The following is a 22716-nucleotide window of genomic DNA, read 5'->3' as shown; positions in this document are numbered from 1 at the left end:
AAGTCTTTGGAGAGACTTGTTTATTGTAAAGAAGTTTTATGCTAAGTGCACGTTTGGGAAAAGAAACAAATTATTTAGTTACAGATGAAATATAAGTATATGACCTTACTTTTTCGAGTGAAGAACAACTTGTAATAAAATTCAATTGTAATATCTAAAGAAAAACGTAGTAAAATCTCTTAACACTTGCTTATTATTTCGAAGTTTTATATGAACAACATGTTTTGATTATGTTCTGGAGGATTTTACATACTTCTTTCCATATGAAGACATCTCTCATATAATGCAAAACGAAATATAAATTATGCGACGAACAGAGATGTCAGGTAGTGTTCTTAAAAATATGTTAGTAGTATTAGTAATTTAAAGTACTTAGGTAGTTACATCATTTAAACACCACACCAATATTTGCTCTCAGATCTACTTACTTGGAGAATTAGTGTGTAGGCTAATCAGATCAGGATCACTGGAGGTCACAGCCTTATTGTGAGTGAAATTCTGAGTCACTGATGTGCACCTAGGGGTTTCAGTAAAAGTACAAATATTTCTCAGAAAATGTTAAGTAAACCATTCAAATAAAGCAAAGGTTTAATGCAATACAAGTAAAGGTTCTGCAATCAAAACTGTTTTCTTTTTACAATGTGGGTATAAATATCCAAACCATACATCTTATATTGGGCCACAGATCCAAATAGTATGGTGTATTGCAATATCGATTGTCTTCAGTCAAAACGAAAATAGTAAATACAGAGATAGTATAAACACTTATCAGATTTCGTGATGGTGTAATTAATAAGTAAAACAATATCACTGCATTATATATAAAGGGATTTAAAAAGAGAACTTCATTAAAAGTTATGAAAGAATGAAAGAAAAATATATTTTATTTGTGGTTGGGAAGAAAGCATTTCCTTACATTGTTGTATGAAATAAATATCAAATAACACAAAATATGAAGACTGAAGACAATGAAACAATACCGGACGAAATGCTAGATTACCTATTAGAGAGAATGTAACGGAAAAGTAAATCTACTACAAGAAAACAAATAATTGCCATATGAGCACTTATCAGTCGACGAAGATATTTAGGTCATCTGAACAGAAACAAGCAAACTTTTATGGATTTTGAAAAGTATTAATTTCATAAAACTGCAAACATACTCATAAGAAATCTTAGCCTTCGTAACTAAACAAGTAAGCTATTTAAGAGTTCAATATTATTAACTAAATAAGAAATAGAAAAGACTAATAGAATTCGTACGGAAGGCTACAAAAAAAGCTATCTATGAATAATTTTACTTAATTTTGAACTTATAGTCTAGAGAAAAGGCTAAATATTGGGATTTGATCGTCACTCTTATACCTCACCCACCACTCCAAAGTACAGAGTGTGGTTTTTAAAGCAATGGGAAGTAAACCCGGAATCTGCTGGCTTACAGGCTAGGCACATGAACCAGTAGGCCAAGCCTAGCCTATCTCTGATAAAAACTACTTATGGTACTTATGGTTTAAAATGATCTTTATAACCTCTTTCAACTTTTATGGAACATTGAGTGTTTATTGTCTATCCTAAGAAAACAATGCTGATATCTAGATTATTGTCCTAAAATAAGTACGGGTTTTTACTACAACAAATCGTGCTTTTATGTGGAAGATTAGAAATTGTGACGTGTTAAGTTGAGTTTTTAATCTCTATCATCATGTGTTAGATTTGATAGCGAAATCAAATCTAAATTGACTCTATTGTTATGAACGAGGATAAAATACCTGTGTTAGGTTTAATGACAAAACCAAAGCTATATGGATTGTTATTGTTGTGTAGAGTCAGAGTTAGTTACTTTTGTAAATAATGTCTAAAAACTTCCCGCTAATTGTCGAAAGTTAAATATTCCATAAAAACCTCTTAAAGATGTGTATCTAGAGTTAGTTAGCAGCTTCTGTTATTAATGTCCAAACAAACTTCCCGATATGTATTAGAAATTAAATATTCCATAAAAACATCTTAAAATGTGTTTAGAATTAAGAGTTAGTTGCTTCTGTGAGTAATGTCTAACAAACTTCTCACTTTGTGTTGAAAGTTAAATATTTTTTAAAAACCTCTTAAACATGAGCTATCTGTGCTGTGCCCACCACAGGTAATAATAACCGGTTTTTATTATTATAAGTCTTCAGACTTACCGCTGAGCCAATGGGGGGAGAAGGGCAGGGGATTGATCAGTGTTACGTAATATATTAAGGGTGTTACAATCTGTGAGGATGGAGATGTCAAGAAGGAAGAAAAATTGCGTAAAGTAAGTTTTGAATTGATATACCAAGTGTACTAAAGAGTTGATATAGTGTACAACCTAGTTGGTATGTTGTACTATGTAGTTGATATAATGTACAACCTAGTTGGTATATTGTACAATCTAGTTGGTATATTGTACTATGTAGTTGATATAATGTACAACCTAGTTGGTATATTGTACTATGTAGTTGATATAATGTACAACCTAGTTGGTATATTGTACAATCTAGTTGATATAATGTACAACCTAGTTGGTATATTGTACTATGTAGTTGATATAATGTACAACCTAGTTGGTATATTGTACTATGTAGTTGATATAATGTACAACCTAGTTGGTATATTGTACTATGTAGTTGATATAATGTACAACCTGGTTGGTATATTGTACTATGTAGTTGATATAGGGCAATATATAGTTGATATAATGTACTACCTAGTTGGTATATTGTACTATGTAGTTGATATAGTGCAGTATATAGTTGATATAGTGTAATATATAGTTGAAATAGTGCAGTAAAAAGTTGATATAGTGTACTACCTATTTGATATATTGTACTATGTAGTTGATATAGTGCAGTAAATAGCTGATATAGTGTAACAATATACCAACTAGGTAGTACATTATATCAACTATATATTGCACTATATCAACTACATAGTACAATATACCAACTAGGTTGTACATTATATCAACTATATATTACACTACATCAGCTATTTACTGCACTATATCAACTACATAGTACATTATATCAACTAGGTAGTACACTATATCAACTACATAGTACATTATATCAACTAGGTAGTACACTATATCAACTACATAGTACAATATACCAACTAGGTTGTACATTATATCAACTATATACACTATGTAGTTGATATAGTGTACTATCTAGTTGTTATATTGTACTATGTAGTTGATATAATGTACTACCTAGTTGGTATATTGTACTAGGTAGTTGTTATAATGTACTACTTAGTTGGTATATTGTACTATGTAGTTGATATAATGTACTACCTAGTTTTTTGTTGTGTTTTCTATACAGAATGTTTTTCTTGTGATTCTTTTATACTTTTTCATATTTTTGTTTCTAAATAATTTTGCTTTACCTGCTTTGATCCAGTGCAACCTCATGTTTCAGTTCTGTTTTACATAACCTGCACTCTGATTTTTACTTTCCAATTTAATTCTATGGCTTGGCGTTTTCTAAGCAAGTATTTTATAAACTAGAATGTTTACATAAATAACATATTAGTGTATCTTGAAGTTTTCTCAATAAATGTTTCAGTATGCTTCTGAAGTCTGTTATTTTACTTGCATAGATTGATGATAGCATATTGGGCTATGATGAAACGTGAGTTTCATATAATAAAATCGCAGACAACTGATTTGTAACTGACGATTAATATATATTTGATGATCTTTCTATAAAGTGTAACTGAAAGATAATGCATCACATGTTACCAAAACATTGTTTCAAAAATCTATGTGATGAAAATATATGTTTTGAAATAGTCGATAAACTTGTTTTTTTGAGCCTACAAACTGAAATCTTCATGTTTAGTTTGCATTGAATCCTTTATTTGTGTAGTAACAGGAGGCTAGTACGATGTTTCGTGATAAATTCAGTGTTGTTTTAATAGAGTATTACGTAAATAAAATGTATGGACTCTAACTGATATAGTGACATGGATATAATGTACAAACATTTGTATGGAAACTAATCCGGTATTTTATAAGCTAATACGTTTAAAGTATAGTAGTTATCTTGAAGTTTTGTTTTAGTATGCTTGTCAAGTCTGTGATTTTACATTGTTATGACAAACAGTAAATATGTTTGAGTTATAAAACGTGAAAGAGTAATCAGTTGATGTATAATTAAAGGTCATCTTAAGATTATGACTGTCAACTCTTTTTCGGTTAAAAATTATATTCGTTTATGATAAACAGTAAATATGTTTGAGTTATAAAACGTGAAAGAGTAATCACTTGATGTATAATTAAAGGTCATCTTAAGATTATGACTGTCAACTCTTTTTCGGTTAAAAATTATATTCGTTTATGAAAAATGTATTTGATGCTTTGGTTAACTAATACGTTTAAATGTTATAGTGTACAAAAAGTGAAGTTTTGAAAGATACAGAATTAGAATTTCTGGTTTTTCTGATAGTTTTGTAGAATTGATAGCATTACTTGTTTTAGCCTTAGTCGGACACGTCACTTGGTTTTACACAAGGTATCAAGTTTTCTCACCTTGCCTTCAACTGGGATGCGTCAGTAATAGTTTAAAATAGTGAAATATTTGTAGTACTCGTTTTGTTTTTCGAAATTGTAAGAATATTACTTATCAAGCCTATATGCATAAAGTTACAGTCAGCAAGAAACAAGCTCTAAACAAAGATTTGTGAAATTATCTACAGAAAGGTAAGAATAGTAATGGTTAAACATAACCATTTATGTAGATCCTTTAAACTTTAACGAAACGAATAAAGTTACAAAGCTAAATAAGAGATTTTCAGGGCAAATAGAAGTTAAATATTATTTATGGAAATAAATTAGTGTTAAGTGTTTTACTTTCAGAAAATGAAAAAATTATGTCATGCAAGTTATATATAGAAGCAAAAAATAAAGAACTAATGAATTAGTGAAGTGTTTTGTATATAAAACGATGGATAATTGTAAAAAGTGTGTAAGGTAAATTATTTGTTATAATATTTGCCTCATTCAAATAATTGATAAATTAAGATAATATGTGTGATAAAAACTGACATATGTAATACACTATGTTATAGTAGTTATCTCGTTGAATTAGTTATTTTACTTGTAAAAGCAAGATAGCAGGTATGTTAAAATCTCACAGAACTATAGAAACACTGCCATTAGTTACACGAACTACCTAAAGTAGCACTATCTTTAGTAAGAACTGGTAATAATAACATCATCTGCCCATAGAAGCACTGCGAGCTCTTGTTAAGCATATGAAATCTGTAAGTGAAAACTATACAGTAGCTGTTAACATTTGTAAAATTAAATATTTTGTCAAGAAATCATGTATTGTTATACATAATAAAAATCATAGTTATATGGGAAGAAGAATAGCATAAGAATATAAATAATTCATAAAACTAAACTAGTGAAACAGTAAGACTGTATGTTAAATTCATTGCATGATATTTAGAGATGATGTAAAAAATATTCGTCCTTTTCAGGACAGATATATAGAAATAAGATGAAATACTATTGATTAATCGATCATACTATGAACTATGTATTGTCCGTATTAGCATCATCCGCCTATAGAAACACTACACTTAGTAACACAATCAATCTATAGAAACACCATCTCCCTATATAAAACGTATGCAATATATAAGCGAAAACTATAAAGTTGACGTGATTAAAACAGCAGATTTAATGTTTTACTTATAGAGCTAAACTGTAATTGTGATAATTGTAAGTACAATGTTATGTAAATCAGATTAATTATTAATTCTAAGACATTGTTACTATAAAATTGGTGTCATGTTGATCTACAACACCCTCTGGTGGTTCGCTCGCGAACTATTTTCACGCTTACCATACCAAAGCACTCTCTAATGCCACTTAGTAGACTAGCAACACTCTCTCTCTTGAGTAACACTTGAAATATGATGTCACGTGACATTTCCTAGGAACGAGCTCTCTGGCAGTAGATAACTTCTGCCGTCAAGTGTCATGGTGGCCTAGCAACATTATGTGAACCATTTCGCAAGTTATGTTTACTTTTACGTTCTGAATTTTAAACTTAATGTTTCATGGTGGCATATTTTGTAAATAGCCACAATGTTTACTGAATTAATTGATCATCAGCACACAAATATAGGTACAAGCAAGTTCATGAACTTCATGAGTAACTCTAGTTGAAAAAAAAGATAATTTCACAAACACGTACAAGAACTATTCTAGAAATAAATCAAATACAAAAATCATTCTTACTTTTCAATTTTTCTTTGGTCTTGTCCATCAGCTGAAAATATGGAAAAACTCAATTAAAAGCAAAAACTTGAATAGAAATTTTACAAATGTCTGTAACTAAGTTTTCATTAAGATGAAGCCCAGTTTAACTGTTTATTTTTACTAAGTATGAAAATAAATACAACAGTGCTTTATGACGTTAGCTACTTAAATACAGCAGTGCATTTCGACGTAAGCTGCTTAAAAACAACAGTGTACTTCGACGTAAGCTACTTAAAAGTTAAATAGAACAGTACATCCTTACGTCAGCTATTTAAACACAAAAATACATTCCGACTTTAGCTACTTAAATACACGGTGATTTCCGACGTCAGCTACTTAAATACAACAGTGCATTTCCGACGTCAGCTACTTAAATACAACAGTGCATTTCGACGTCAGATGCTTAAATACAAAATGCATTTCGACGTTAGCTACTTAAACGCAACAGCGCATTCTGACGTCAACTACTTAAATATAGCAGTGACTTCCGATGTAAAGTACGTAACTAAACAGTGTATTCCAACGTCAGCTATATAAATACAACTGTGCACCCCCATAACAGTTACTTAAATACAACAATGCATTCTGATGTACGATACTTAAATATAACAGGTCGTTACGACAACAGGTACATAAATATAACAGATCGTTTTGACAACAGCGACTTAAATACAACAGGTCATTTCGACAATAGCACTTAAATATAACAGATCGTTTCGACAACAGCTACGTAAATACAACAGTGTGTTTCGGCAACAGCTACTTAAATATAACAGGTCGTTTCGACAACAGCACTAAAATATAACAGGTCATTTCGACAATAGCACTTAAATATAACAGTGCGTTTCGACAATAGTTACTTAAATACAACAGATCGTTTCGACAACAGCTACTTAAATACAACAGTGTGTTTCGACAACAGCTACTTAAATATAACAGGTCGTTTCGACAACAGCACTTAAATATAACTGGTCATTTCGACAATAGCACTTAAATATAACAGTGCGTTTCGACAATAGTTACTTAAATATAACAGGCGATTTCGACAATAGTTACTTAAATATAACAGGTCGTTTCGACAATAGTTACTTAAATATAACAGGTCGTTTCGACAATAGTTACTTAAATACAACAGTACGTTTCGACAATAGTTACTTAAATATAACAGTGCGTTTCGACAATAGTTACTTAAATATAACAGTGCGTTTCGACAATAGTTACTTAAATATAACAGGTCGTTTCGACAACAGCTTCCTTCTATTCGTATATTTTGCTAGTTTTCCTCACGTACATATTCTCCTTCACCGTGAGTTGTGTGCTGAGAATGAAGTTCTGTCCTTGTCTCTATTATCCAATTTTCTAGGGGAGGTATTTGTGTTTCCTCTGGGGTTTATTTCTAATAAAGAGTTGGTACATTTTAGCATTAATCTCAACTTGATCCCTGATACTTGGAACAAATTTGGTGAATTAAAACATTATTTGTGTTGTGATTTGAGGGATTTTCTGTCCCTCGTACGTTATTACACTTGGATTTCATCTATTCTCACATTACTAGTAAACCCACATTCGTCAATCTGGAGCAAATAATTATTAATTGCTATACACATGCACACCAGTTGTCCATATTATTGGTACTCAAGGCACCATGAAAGCCAGAGCCTTGCACTTATAGCTGTGACGAATGAGTGGCTTATGGGTTGCAGTCTATTCGTGAAAATTAGCAGCACGGAATTCCGTACTCAAAACGAAAGTACTGGTAGAACTGAACTCTCACTAATCTTCTGGTTGAAAGGTGTAATGGCTGATGATGTACGGTTTCGTTTCGTAACGCGTTTCATATATTTTGTGGAATAAAAAATACTGAATTTTAGTTAGTCATGTCAGTAATCCACATTCCATATTCCAATGTCCACTGGTCTACCATTTCTTCAACATTAACCATAGTGGTTTTTTGATATGAATAGGTTGGCCAGATCGTTTTGGATAAGCATCCCATTTCGCTCTGAAGGTCCATTACTTCCATTTCTCATGACATCTTCGCTAAAACTGAATACATACCGATCTTTATGAACCCCATTCTGGAGTGTATCAATTAAAATTCAGTGAGGGCGGACCACTTATCAGATTGAAAAGTGTTTCTACAATACTTTTGGTAACATAATGTATATAATCATAAACCAAGATTTCTTTTCGTCCTAACCAATTCAGATACGTTATGAATACTTGACATTATTATTGTGTTATTTATTTTTTATTAATATCTGACAAACAATTGGTATAATACAGTGCATTTTAATCGATCAAGATAGGAGTGATGAATCAGACTTAGAATATTCAACATGAAAGAAACATTATGCACACAAGGAATCCGATTACATGAATCCCTAACTTTTAACAGTTGACCAGATAAATGCAGCCAGCCACTAGCACTCACCGTTTTGTAATTTTTATAATATGCTTACAACTGAAAGTGCGAAGCGTTTTCAGAAGTATCATGTTTTGAGCTCCAGACCTTTAGATCCGCAATTTGGCACTTAAACCATTAGGCCACGCTCGGCCATAGGTTATGAAAATAAAGAAACATTTGGAAATTATGTCTCCAGAAACTTTTTACAACAGAGGTTCGTGATATTATTTTCTTATGTTTGGTTTGTTTTGAATTTCGCGCAAAGCTACACGAGGGCTATCTGCGCTAGCCGTCCCTAATTTATCAGTGAAAGACTAAAGGAAAGGCAGCTAATCATCACCACCCACCGCCAACTCTTAGGCTACTTTTTCATCAAAGAATAGTGGGACTGACCGTCACATTATAATGCCCCCGCGGCTGAAAGGGCAAGTATATTTGGGATTCGAACTCGCGTCCCTCAGATTGAGAGTCAAGCGCTCTAACCACCTAGTCATGCCGGGTCTATTTGCTTGGGCTATGACTGTTTATTTTCCGTAAGATTGAATTTTATAGTTGACTGACCTCTAAGTAGTTCAATTACTTAACCGCCAAATAATATTTTTTATTGCTACATTACTTTTCATTGCTAAAGATATATTTGCTGTTTAATCATGAAAGCATTTACTGCTAGTTGTTTATATATCAGAGGACGTATAATATACATAGAATTCATTATTTATTATAAAGTTTTATTTTTTGTTGCATTTCGCGCAAAACTACTCGAGGGCTACACGCGCTAAATGTCTTTAATTTTCTAGTGATTAACTTCAGAGAAGGCAGCTAATCATCACCACCCACCGCCCTCTCTTGGGCTACTCTTGTCAGACTGTACAGTGGTAATTGACCATGAGTGTTATAAGAAACCCGCGCTCCCAAAGAGGGGGATGTGATTTTACTTTATTTTGTTTTCATTGGCGGTAAGTTACGCGAACATCCGAACCTCAGTTAAACAATTCGGTTAATTCATTCCAGGTCTTTCGTTTCGATTTGGTGATTTTTTAAAGGTCTTTTTAACTCATATTTTACACATAGAACACATTGGATATATTCTGCTTACTTTTTGTCAACATTTACAAATTGTTTTTTTTTTGTTGTTGTTTTATGTGAGACTGAAAATCGTTTGAAGTGGAAAAGATTAAGGACAGTCCTCATATGTTTCCAGGAAATTAGTTTCACGCATGGTGGGCAGAAGAATTAGTGAATGGAGTCACGGATACTTACAGTAAGACAGTGGGCTTATAAAGGAAAAAATCGGGTTTCGATACTTGTGGTGGAGAAGCACAGGTAATTCATTGTGTAGCTTTGTGCTTAACTACAAACAATCACTAATACTATGTCGAAAGCTAAGAATTTGAGAGGATTAGTTGTATTACTCTGTTTGTGCATCCGCCTACTATCTGGCACAGTGAAGCCGTTAGTTTCATATAATATTTCCAAACCAAACGTTTATGCTAACTAGGTTCAATTAAAAATCACCAAGACTAGCGGATGACATAAAAATTAGTTTAATTTTGTCACAGTTACATGTCCAGAATATATCTTAACAAAAAGACGAGGCGTGTTCCAATAATTACCCTGTTTAGATACGTATTAGGAGGTCCGAGGCTCGAGCCGTAGTGTCACTGAACACTTTCAGCATTTTTGCTGAGGAAGCGTTATAAAGGTGACAGCCAATATTATTATTCACTTCAAGGAATCGAACCAAGCTCTTCTGGTGATGGATGCTACAGGCTATTTGCCTTTCTTTTTGTCAATATTTCAAAATTAGGACCTGCTATGTCTGCATCCTAGGGGTTCTGTGATCTGGACGTTTAGTTCATCTGCGGATATGATGCCATTCGAATTAAAAACATGAATATAAATACTTCTTTTATGAGGGGAGCTTTAAAGCATTGTCGGGAAGGAATCATATATTATTTAGCTACATTATACAATATTTAGACCTTTACAAATTCTTACACATGCAATGCATCATAAAATGGATTCTCTCCGTAATAACTTTATGAGAGTAACAAACTTGGCTGTTAGTCCCTCGTGCTCTCAATGGAAAGAAGCAATAAAATGCATATTTTATGGGACATAAGAACACCATTCTCTATTCGTACCCAACATAAATACAACTCCAGAGTTTACTGTTGATTAAAACGTAGTCTACTGTCTCTCCAGAAGTACAAAGTCTAACATTGTATCAGACTGAAATAAAAGCTAGATGCCATCCTTCCAAGATTCTAGTCATCATACAACACAAGATCTGCTGACTTAGTTATACCTTCATGAAACTCTTTTACGACTCCCCTATATACTGCTATTAAAGCTTAAAATAATTGTCTTTGTCCACTGGGACACAGTTAGTATTCGAAAGGTTTGAAGTGTTTTGTAATCTTATGTGAGTATGCTGTCCATAACCACTCCACAAATGCAGAACCGGTTAACTGATTTAAGTATGAGAAACTATTAACCACCCTAGACCTACAGAATATGTTTACCAATTTAAATATCGGAAACTAAGAATCATTCAATCTAATTTAGTAGATAGCTGAGGTCAAATAATATGAAAGTCAAAAGATAAGCTGTTTAACTAATAAGATCATAATATTCTTATTAACTAACAATATGAGAATTAATGACCATCTTAGACTTGTAGCATCTAATATCTGATTTAGAATATTAAAACCCACTAATTAACTTCAGATATAACCCCAAACTAACTTTAACTTTGTAGCCCTTATCATTAGAATCATAACAACAGATCCCATTAATCAAAACCGAAGAAATTATTAACAAACTTAGAACAGCATTTGGCCTAGGATAAAAGCAGCGAATAAGATAAGATGAATATGCAGTAAACTATTTAAGAAATGAGTAATAAACAATACTAACTCATCGTTGTAAATATAGTGTGCCTAAAGTATCTCTGTAGGTCTAAACGTCAATCAATAAACTAGTTAAGAGCAATGAAAAATGCACAATTAAGTATTGTTGTGTTTTCATTTACAAATAATACGGTATTCTATTGACACTTTGTACCAAACTAACTTAAACATCATTCGTACATTGAATATTGCTTTAAGCTGAAAAAAAAGTTAAAATATTTCACAGAAAAACGATTGGGAACAAAAAATAATTTCACGTGGATACAGCAGTATGGTCTAATGTTCACTAACATGATATAAGCTATGTATTAAATAATTTCAAACATAAAATACAAAAATTGCCTCGTAACATTTTACAGCCTTATTTTTGTCAGTTTAAATCCATTGACTACAGAAAAACGAACTCGAATTTCCTATTCATGTAAATGTGCTCCACAAACTAAAGATTACAGAGAGCTAAATATACTAAGAAATAGGTGCTTGTATATAGCATCCTTCTCGTATACGTGACATTTGTGTAAATAAGACTTAAAACGATTTTTAGAACTTTCGGTTGTTGAACGTTCTGTTGAATCATATTACATCGTCTATCTTTTTAGTTAAATAGACTAAAATTTAGTAACTATTCCATATTTAGTTTCTGAAAAATATGGTTGTGGGTCTTGAACCCAGGAGCTTAAACTAACGGGCCACAAAGGGACTATTTAAGAAATTTGTGTTGAAAATGTTCTTCTATTGATTCATAATATAAATTAAATTATGATAAATAAATGAATATATATATATATACATGGTAGTCTAGTTAGACTCTTATGATCTGAGTGACTGATGGTAAATCAACACGTTGATTGTCTGATCACAACAACACAAAGTAGTATGAAGTTCGTATTCATAGTTAAAAACTCTTTTGGGCGAAAGGAGAGAAAAATGGTTCGTACTCTTGCATAGCCGAGGTAGTAGATCACTGGTCATCTTAACCAAAGGCCTTGGTTTCAAGATCTAGTCCGAGAGTGTGTGTGTTTTATTTATTTTTTTCATTATCGGCTTTTTCACTTAAACTAATGTTTGTTAGAAAGTTTGCCTTCATTAATTTGTGATATTAATTAAATAATGTGTGAGTGGCTGGTGGTAAATCAATCCACTGATTGTCTAACTACAACAATACAAAGTAGCATGAATTTTCATACTCATAGTTAAAAAATCTTATGGGTGAACGATATGTACTTTTAAGTAGCTCAAAGGTTCTAGGTTTAAGGCCCAGTTCTAGAGTCTCTTTTTACTTTCACATTTTTTCACTTACAACAATATTTGTTAGAAAGTTTGCTTTCACGGTACTGGTCTTTCAGCTTACGTTCATAAATGAAAATTTAGTAGTGGAATTACATCTTTACAGTTCATGGCATTTCACTTCAATATTGAGTATGGTCACCACGAACAAGAACAGCCTAGCGCCATTGTTGCATTCTCCAATTTTAACTTTTTTATCTTTAAGAGATATTTTATTTTAGAACTCTGTTCACTTTTAATTCACATAAACAATTATTAGGGTTTGCATATAATAAAATCCTGCATATCTTAATTTACTTAGTTTTAAGCAATTCTGTATGTTATACAGAGTTTCTAACCTTATCTATAACGCTGTATACATTTCACAGACAACTGTCTATGAAATTATGTATTTCTTAGAGAACTCTATAACATTGGTGTTTTGAAAACTCTCCATAATATAAAAGAAGTAAGAAAGTGCTTTGGAATTCAGAGGAACGGTAACGAAATCCTAAATCAGCACTTAATTAGATTATCTGAATTCAAGAGGAATTCACTTCGTTTCACCTCAAGGCTGTTTTTTTATTTCGTTAATAAAAGTAGCGTTCATTGAAGAGAAAGTAATTGTGTAATGTAATTAACTTGAAGGTCTTCATTGTCTTCTTTCATACCCACTTTTACCTCTCACTTTGGTCCATGTACGTTTCAGAATGTGATGTAAATAGAGTTCAAACTGAAAAATGTATCCTTTAGTCCTGAGCGTTGCTTTAGTGAAATATTTTTCACTTGTTGGCTATTATGTTGGTGTTCTTTGTGTTTGTTTAAGCCGCAGTCAGATAAAAAGTTCGCAACTACTCTATCTTGGCGATTTCCTTCTCACCGTATCGCTAGATGGCGCTGTGATTTGTTGCCTTTTCTTCTGTTGTAAGCTTCACTTTTCTTCTCTATTATGTCTTCCTTCTAGTGTTTTCATCTCAAATAGTTTTCGGTTCTACATTTTTATTTATTTTGGTTGTATCAGTTTTTATGATTAATACTGATAATTTCATTGAATTTTATTGTATCATTACGTCTCAAACCCTGGACCCTTCGATATGCAACCCGACAAGCTAACTACAAATTAGTATAGAGTCTTCATTATTTAAGTAGTAAATAAACACAAAATGTACATTTTTTATTCGATTAGAAAGGCTTGCCGTTAAATATAAAGCTACACGATGGGCTATATCTGTGCTCTTCCGATCGCGGGTATCGAAACCAGAGTTTCAGCGTTATAAACCCTCAGACATACCGCTGGGGGGGGGGCGTCGCTTGTGTTACAATTCATATAAACAAGTTTAGTATCGTCACATTTTTTGTAGAAAATTTTCAGGTAATTTAATAAAATGTTGGTAAGTGTTTTTGAACAAATAATTATTGTAAATTGTGTTAAAATGTATTTATCAATTGATGAATAATATAGTAACTGCTACAGAATAGCTTTATAAATATCAGTTTTGTCTTTATTTATGTGTATTCTACATTCTTTCATTATTAGTTTTAAGCAACACAATGGATTTTCTGTGCTGCGTACGCCACGGAGATCAGTTCTAGTTCTATACTATCCCGTCTCGAGTCTTTCTTCATTACAAATTATTTAACAATTGTTAATACATAATGCAGAATATGATTACTATTTATTCACTATTTTTGCTGAGGATAGAATCCTCGGTGTATTTGTATGTTGTTAAACACAAAGCTACATAATGGGCTATATGTGCCTTGCTCACCACTTGGATCGAAACCCGATTTTTAGCGTTATAAGCCGTTAAACTTACCACTGAGCCCCTAATCAGCCTTCCCGATATTGTTTACTCGTCCTTGATTGGGAAGGAATGAATGAATAGTTGTAAGTGCGTAATTTCTTACATTTGAGTGCTTATAACTATAAAATTAATGACTAAGTCCTCGCAATGGACACAGCACAGATAGCTCATTGTGCAGCTTTGCGCTAAGAAAACACAAACACCAAAAGACAAGACAAGGAATTTTATTATATAGGTATTGTCAAAAATCGTTAGTTTGTTTAGATATTTAAATTTATTATTTCAGCGTACTTAATATGTTAACTATAATGTACTTAGTTTCATGTCAAGTATACAGAAATCACAAGATAATTATTCTCCCAATGTTGGAAACAACTGACATATTCATGTTTACATATTTATAAACTCCTGTTATTTCCATAATAATAAAAAAGCAAATCACAGCCTGAAACCTTTTTCTAAATCATTTTCATCTTTGTTTTGTTTATGTACCATCTTATAAGCCATTAGTTGACGAGACGAGCCACTTACAGCTTTACCAGTTTTCATAAGAGCAACCACATTATATTTTCCTTACCTTTAAAAAAAAAGAAAAAATCTTTCACTTTAGACACAAGTTTCGACTAGTTAAATTTTCAAATTTCCAATAACTTTTAAAAAATGTATTACCTTCAGGTAGTCACAATATTCTTCGACTAAGACCACTTCTTGGAACCCTCCTCGGAATTGTGGGAGCATTCGTTTTAATGGCTGTGATTTTAGTAATAATCTTCAGGAGAACGAAAACCGGAAAACAGACCATTGCGAATATTCGTTACATTTCCGAGTGCGATTAAACAGAAAATATTATAATTTTTTTTTAAATGTGATAATTCAATATTGATATAACTTACAATCTACTATAACAACTAGGCCAAGAGTTTTTGGTTTTTTCAAAACCTGATAAAAAGAAAGTTAAAACATTCATAATTCTTATGCAGATGACTAAGTTTTGTTTGTTCTGAATTTCGCGCAAAGCTACATGAGCGCCATCTGCGCTAGCCGTCCCTAATTTAGCAGTGTAAGACTAAAGGGAAGTCAGCTATTCATCACCACCCACCGCCAACTCTTGGGCTATTCTTTTACCAATGAATAGTGGGATTGATCGTAACATTATAACGATCCCACAGCTGAAAGGGCCAGCATGTTTGGTGGGACGGTGATTTGGACCCGCGACCCTCAGATTACGAGTCGAGCGCTCTCATTACCTGGCCATGTCGGACCTATTTTCTTAGGCTATGACTGTTAAACAAGTATGCAGAGTGAAGAAACGCAACTCGAGATGTATTTCAAATAAAAAAAACAGAAAATTATTTACAATTATCATTAAAATTATAGACAGTTATGGTTAATTAGCTCAGGTAATGTTAATACTAAAGCTAAGTTATATTCAAGAAGGTTGATTTATAAATATAACTCTTGATATTCACATAGATATTTTACACGGAGTAAGACAAACACAGTGAACTTTTTTCTCTCTCTCTAGATATTGTATTAAACGTTTATACTTGCTATATACACTATGTGTTGCTGAACAGATTTTATATAATAGTTAAACACGGTTTTTTTTTACTGCTATCTGCACAGTGGACGAGTTTAAATTGTGCAACTGTACTAATTTCAGAAGTGTAAGTTAAACAAAACTACAAACAACTAAAAATAAACTTGGTTGTCAATGGTAACTTATTTGCCAAAAAAAAAGAGTTTGTATAACAATAAAAAATGTGTAAAGTATTTGAGACTACTGTTTTTATCCACAAAACGTCCGTAAATTTCAAGTTTGCTAAGGATACGACAGCGAATATTTGGGATTGTTATTAAGCCTGAAGAGCTAGAACAAAAAAAGGAACTGGGAAGACTAGTTTGGTTGGATTTGTTTGGAATATTTGTGAAAAGCTTTATAACGGCTATCTGCGCTACACATCTCTAGCTTTGAATTAACAGACCACAGGGAAGCATCCACAGTAAATTCCTGTGCTACTGTACTTGAATAGTTGGACTTAACCATCAATCTTATAACACACCCACAACCCCGATGTGCAGAATGAAATTTTACGGCAACAGTCTCGAACCTTGGACCATTGGATTACCAGGCCACCACACAAACCACCAAGCTATGCCGAATCCAACTGAAATGAGAGGTTTCTATTTGCTATCCTGCGTTTTATGTGTGAGTGTGTCTGCAATTACTGTTTTGCGAAAGTTTATTTTTTTAAATGTTAAGCTATGATCCTCGATCCTTTTTTTTATATAAAACTACTGGATTAGCAGCATAAGCGTTAAACTGTCAGGTGCATGACTTTTATAGTTAACGTAAGCAATACTTTAAAAAGTAATGTTTTACCACATTTAAAAAAGTTTTTGAGTGAAACAATAATTGTTGTTCAAATTTGTAATCGAAACGCTACATCTAATTCCTTTTAAAATAGTTTGGTGTAAATTAGTGTAACTGTATTTTTTACTTACTTGAGTTCGTCGCTAGGGGTGCTAGAGTTCGTGTTGTCAGTGTTATCATACCACTACGGCCTTTAGCATTAGAAGAGTATACTAAGAGGAAGAGCTGAACTTCTGAAGGTAGAGTGGAAAGCAGAAAGACTGGATTATTGGATTTTGAAAGATTAGCTATGATCTGGTTTCTAGGTAACAGGTAAACCTCGAGGTGAAAGTTTTGTTGTAACCCCCCGTCATCGCCAGAAATACATCTCACAAGTAAAGTCAAGTTAGTTGAATTCGAAGCGCTACAGTTATATGGAGGGCTTGGAGGACCTGCAAAAGTAATAAAAATATCTTTAATACACTCTGTAAAAACATTTTTACATAATTAACCCTTAACTTTACAAAATTGATGAAATATTTTGAATAAGTGGGTAAAAGGATACATGAACGAGTGCTTGGGTAGGAGAAATGTTCTTCTGTTTAACCTGTTTCTTTCACTCACTCTTTCATATATTTATTAATCGATCTACCCAAACTTGTATTTATTTGTCTTTTACTTTGCCTGTTGTTACTTAATGGGTCAACTATTGTTCAGAAGCTGGATATTTTTTTCTAATTCCCTGGTAAAAGAGAACACGTTTATATTTTGTGAAATATCCATGTTCTTTTAGCATAAATATAACTTCCAAATTCTGAATCATGTTATTGAATTACATCCCTTTCCAACTGGTCACTTCTGAGGATAATATTTGGTATCATCCTTAATGAGTAATGTTTTTAAACCTCCACTAATGGACTGGATATCACCTCGTAAATTTTATTATATTCTAGAGTTTTTCAACGACGAAAGAGAATGCGAAGTACAACGTAACTGATGAAAATTATGCAAAGGATAAAACCATTTCTATCAATTTTTCACCTAGCATGTAGTTAACTCATCATTTTATTTTGTGACCATAGTTAATTTTCTGCTGACATGCTGGTAGAAGAATGCTTCTTTTAGTTCTTAGATAACAGCCCTTCCACCAGACTTAATCAAAAACAATTTATTCACAGTCTCTAAACAAACTAACACCCGCCAAAATATTCTAAGAAACATTTTGTTCCAATAGTAATGTGAAACCAGGCATTAATGTACTTACCAACTGGTATCAAGGTGAAGATGCAAGGTTCAGTTTGTTCACCAACCACATTCTGAGCCTTGCAGGCTAAATACCCAAAATCATTCGTTTCTCGTGGAATATGACGGGCCACACTCTGCAGACCAGTGGTAGTGAAAGTCAGGAGTTCCCGACTGCCTATAGTGTTATTGACCACCCAGGTAAAAATGACGTCATCAGGGTCAGACTCAACCTGACACGACACTTCAACTAGTTCATCTACTGTGACCGCATAAGCAATTTTCTGACCCTTTTTACATACAGGGGCGTCTGGAGTAACAGATAGTTTTATTAGAAGTCAGAAAATTGCGTTTTACTGAATTGATGTAAGATCTATAAAATTAATGACAATGTTTTGTTTTATTCTTTTTTAAGATATCCAAATTTCTTATAATGATTAGTTCAAGCGTATATATATATATATATATATATTAAATATTATAACTGATTCGAGCTTATTATGGACAACAATAGTAAGTGTCACTATTTGATCAATGGGTCAAGGTGAAAATATTATAGATTAAATACTGAATAGCATATATTTCTTTTTTTTTTTTTGGCTTGACGATTACTTAAGAAAATTATTTAATACAATTTAAATATTCCGAGCTTTATAAATTTAATAACTCATAAGTTAGTAGCATTAACACCGCTGAGTTTTATAGATAACTTTCAGCATTCGACAATAGTTATGGTTTATTGTACGACAACTGGAGAAGACTTGTAATTTTTTTATACAAGTGAAAACTGGGATGGGGTGAAATCCGAAACAACGTTATTGTCTACCGAGCAGATGCTTTAAGCAACCAAGCAATAAAATTGTATCTTAACATACCGCAAACAAGTAAAGACTAAGTAATTCTGCGTTGAAAATGCAGTAGTTTAGCTAGTTAAAATAACTGCGTGTGGTTATAATTCTGTCTGCTCTCGGCTTCCACTTCTTAAAACATCTATCAGCATCACAGGATGGTGTGGTTGTTTTGCCCTTCCTTCAGATGAATACAGAATCAACCATCAAATTACAAAGTTACCGCGCACTACTCATGGAGTCCATTATTGCATCATAGCGAGTAACTTTATATTATTGCCTGTTACAAGATGTACTGTAAGAGACTGCTTTAAAAATATAAGATGGAATCACATTACCTTCTATTTATGATACATCCCCAGCAGTAATAAGTACGATACTTACTGTATTATTGTTAACATTTGTATTTACGGCGCATATATTATTAGGGACCTTGTAAGCAACAAAATCATGGACCCATATTTAACTTGATACATAGATTATTTAGAAAAATGTATGTGTTTAAAAAAACCCAATGATATTCTAGTGTAAATATAATGTGATTTATAATGTCGCTGGGAAATTCAGTTATGAAGAAGTATAACTTTTGAGCCTAGAACTGAAAACTTTTGCCTGAAGTGATTGCAAATAACTTACGTTAAAGATAAATAGAAATAAGCTTATCCTGAAATTACCCACCAGGGCTGAGGTAGGTCTATTAGATATACGTTTCTTATGTCAATTTAGAACAGGTTTACCAAAGCGCTGACACAAAGAGTTTAAAATAACAAGTAAAATTATCAAATGTAGTAATAACTAACGATCTTTAAACTCACATTTTATGTATAGCTCTATACCCTCGCTGTTCCCTCGCCCTTCATTGTTTTCAGCAAAACACCGATAGGTGCCGCTATGATCTCTACTCACATTTTTCAGGACTAAGGATTGATTGCGAACGAAAATTCCGTTTTTGGAATTAGTTGTTAGAGAGTCATTTTCAAATTGCCATTCAACTCTTATCACTTCCGGATTTGAATCACACTGACAATAAAGATAAACGTCATCTCCGGTCTGAATCTCTTGCGCCACCTGGCCACGCCTTAATGTCACCAAGACTTTGGGTGAATCTGTTATGAAGACAATTTAACGATGAAGCAAATGAAATAAAGAAATAACAATGATCTAAAACATAAAATGTTTATACCCAACAATGATTACTCTTATTAAGCAGAAACTTTCTTTTCCAAAATATTTTATAAATGTGTTTTGCTAGATAGATAAGATGTTTGACTTTTAATGTACGAATGACACTATCTTTTCTTCTAAATGATTTTTCATATTTATTTTTAACAACTACTAATAAAAGGATTTTGTAACAATTAAAAAACAAACAGAATGTTGATTCTTACAGAATACATTCAGGGTAATTCCATCTTCTAATTCCCCTCCTGGTAACAAAGGGTTCTCTGATCTACAGGACAGGTAACTCTCGTTATCTTCACTAGAGGGCGAGTATACCAGTTTGCTGACTGTTCGATTTCCACCTTCACTGATTGTCTCCATGCTAGACTCCATCTTTCGGTTCCCCAACCACCAAGTTATGTGTGAAGAGGGACGAGACCCCGTTGTCTGGCATTCGATCTCAAATTTTCGATTCGCGGAAACATGAGGATGGGTGGAAATGATAAGGACCTCCAACGGCTTCACTGGGCAAAATAAAAATAAATCTTTTGTTTTACATATCGAAAATAATTTTTATGATAATTTAACCAACTGTCCAAAGTTATACAATACTTTGTTTCTGTTTCATCCGAAATAAACGTTTCCATCTTTTTTATGAAGTGTTCAGTTTGGTTTGGAGCAAGTCTGACTAGAGTAATTAAAACTTTCATCTTTTAATGAATATTATGTTAATCTTTTAATTTAATTTAATACCGTTCTGTAATTCGCCGTGAAGCTTTATAAGTAATAGGTTTTACTACAGGGTCATAATTCTAAGTAATACAAGACTACCAGGGGGCCAGCAGTGTAAAATGAATACAGTTTCATCAGCAATTGGTGTATGCTTATATCAAGAACTATAATTGAAATGTAGTTAACAGAAATGAAGAGATAAGTTGAAAACGTTAAATTAAGTGAAATTTTCCTAGATGATGTACGTATGTATCTTTGCAAAATATTATGTTTCTATGCGGTTATTCCCAAAAGGTTGCGTCGTTCGAATTGTTCTTGTTGTTTTATTAGTGCAAAACTACACAATGGGCAATCTGTTCACCATAAGGAATAGAATTTCGAAGTGTAGCAATGTAAGGCTGTAAACTTACTGCTGATCCACCGGGGACTCGTTTGAGAGCATGTAAATATATAAAGTCTACCATTTCAGATTTATACCCAGGCGTGGTTGAAGTAGTTTAATATATAAAGACTCGCTGATCCGAAGAGTTCCTAATTCAAACTATCTCTATTATCTTAAAGTGTTGATTCTCTACTGGCGTTTCACACGCCTGAGTACCCAGTTAGACAGTTTATGTTGCTGTTTTTGCGAGTTCTTTAATAATGCATGTTTCAAAGATTCTAACTGAGGAGCATCGACGACAGTTTTAGAGCAATAATTCTTTCCTAACCTCTGAATTTATAGTTGTGATTTGAAAACAATTCTCACGGTAACGTATGGATAATGCTTTTTTTTAGTCTATTGGTGTGTGTCTGTTGGATATACAAGACTGCTTAGCATTAATTCATTTATTTTGTGAGTTAATATTTACTGATTGTTGAGTTATTCATAACAAGTGAGTTAAAAGCAATTATATTGAAGGCGATAGTTATGACAAGTTTGGTTACGTAACTCGGTAAGAATCGTACCTTGTGTTTTCAATTCATTGGTGTCGAGGGTATAGAAAATTCTAGAGGCCTCAGTGATAAACATATAAATATCGGGAGCTGAGTAAAAGCACAGTCAAGTGAAAAAGGAATTCAGTCGGAGAGAAGTTATAAAACGTGAAGTTAGTCGTCGTGGGAGTGAATAACCTTAAATGTTCATATTTTAAAGTAAGATTAACACTTTGATAGAGAATAAGGAGAATGTACATCTTGATACATCTGTCTTAAGACTTAAGTTATGAAAAGTCGAGGTTGTAAGTAGTTTGTATTAAAAACGTCTGGCGGAAATAGACTAATTTTTATGGTGTAAAGGAACACAAACTTGTAAATACGTTCCTACTTTGACCTTTGTCTTTCACGGCTAGTGTGAACGTATACTAGATGAACGATATTAGACACTGGACTTGAGTGTGAGAAGACACGGCATGATTTTATATTAAACACAAGGTACTCACAAATCCATTATTTTACTATATCCGTATCAAGAACTAAGATTTTTTGTGGAAATTAATTATAACTATAAACCAGCATGTTCAAGCAACACAATAATGTGTTATGATTATCAATAATACTTATTCACACTACTTTCGATATTCGGTAATGATTAATAAATGTTTAGTATATAGTATGGTATAAAGGCTTCATGTAAATGTCACCATAATATATCTTAGGCCACCTGGACAAATCTTTTGCGCCCACAAATGATATACTGGCCAGATAACCTTGAAGATG

General features: G+C 32.7%; 1 protein-coding gene across 1 annotated transcript in view; it reads right to left on the bottom strand.

The window, feature by feature from the left end:
• Window positions 1-22716, bottom strand: part of LOC111089480 (roundabout homolog 2-like) — a 110482-nt gene that overhangs the window by 16247 nt on the left and 71519 nt on the right. Inside the window, exons 6-11 of the mRNA XM_022402085.1 lie at window positions 20514-20810; window positions 19941-20231; window positions 18300-18587; window positions 17188-17487; window positions 6272-6302; window positions 429-517 (exon numbers count right to left, since the gene is read on the bottom strand). Coding sequence (XP_022257793.1) covers window positions 429-517; window positions 6272-6302; window positions 17188-17487; window positions 18300-18587; window positions 19941-20231; window positions 20514-20810 — 1296 coding nt within the window. The remainder of the gene's footprint in view (window positions 1-428; window positions 518-6271; window positions 6303-17187; window positions 17488-18299; window positions 18588-19940; window positions 20232-20513; window positions 20811-22716) is intronic.

The sequence above is a fragment of the Limulus polyphemus genome, unplaced genomic scaffold, assembly GCF_000517525.1.
Source record: "Limulus polyphemus unplaced genomic scaffold, Limulus_polyphemus-2.1.2 Scaffold122, whole genome shotgun sequence".
Taxonomy (NCBI): Eukaryota; Metazoa; Arthropoda; class Merostomata; order Xiphosura; family Limulidae; genus Limulus; species Limulus polyphemus.
Note: the sequence above shows the minus strand (reverse complement) of the source record. Positions and strands in the feature narration are given on the sequence as shown.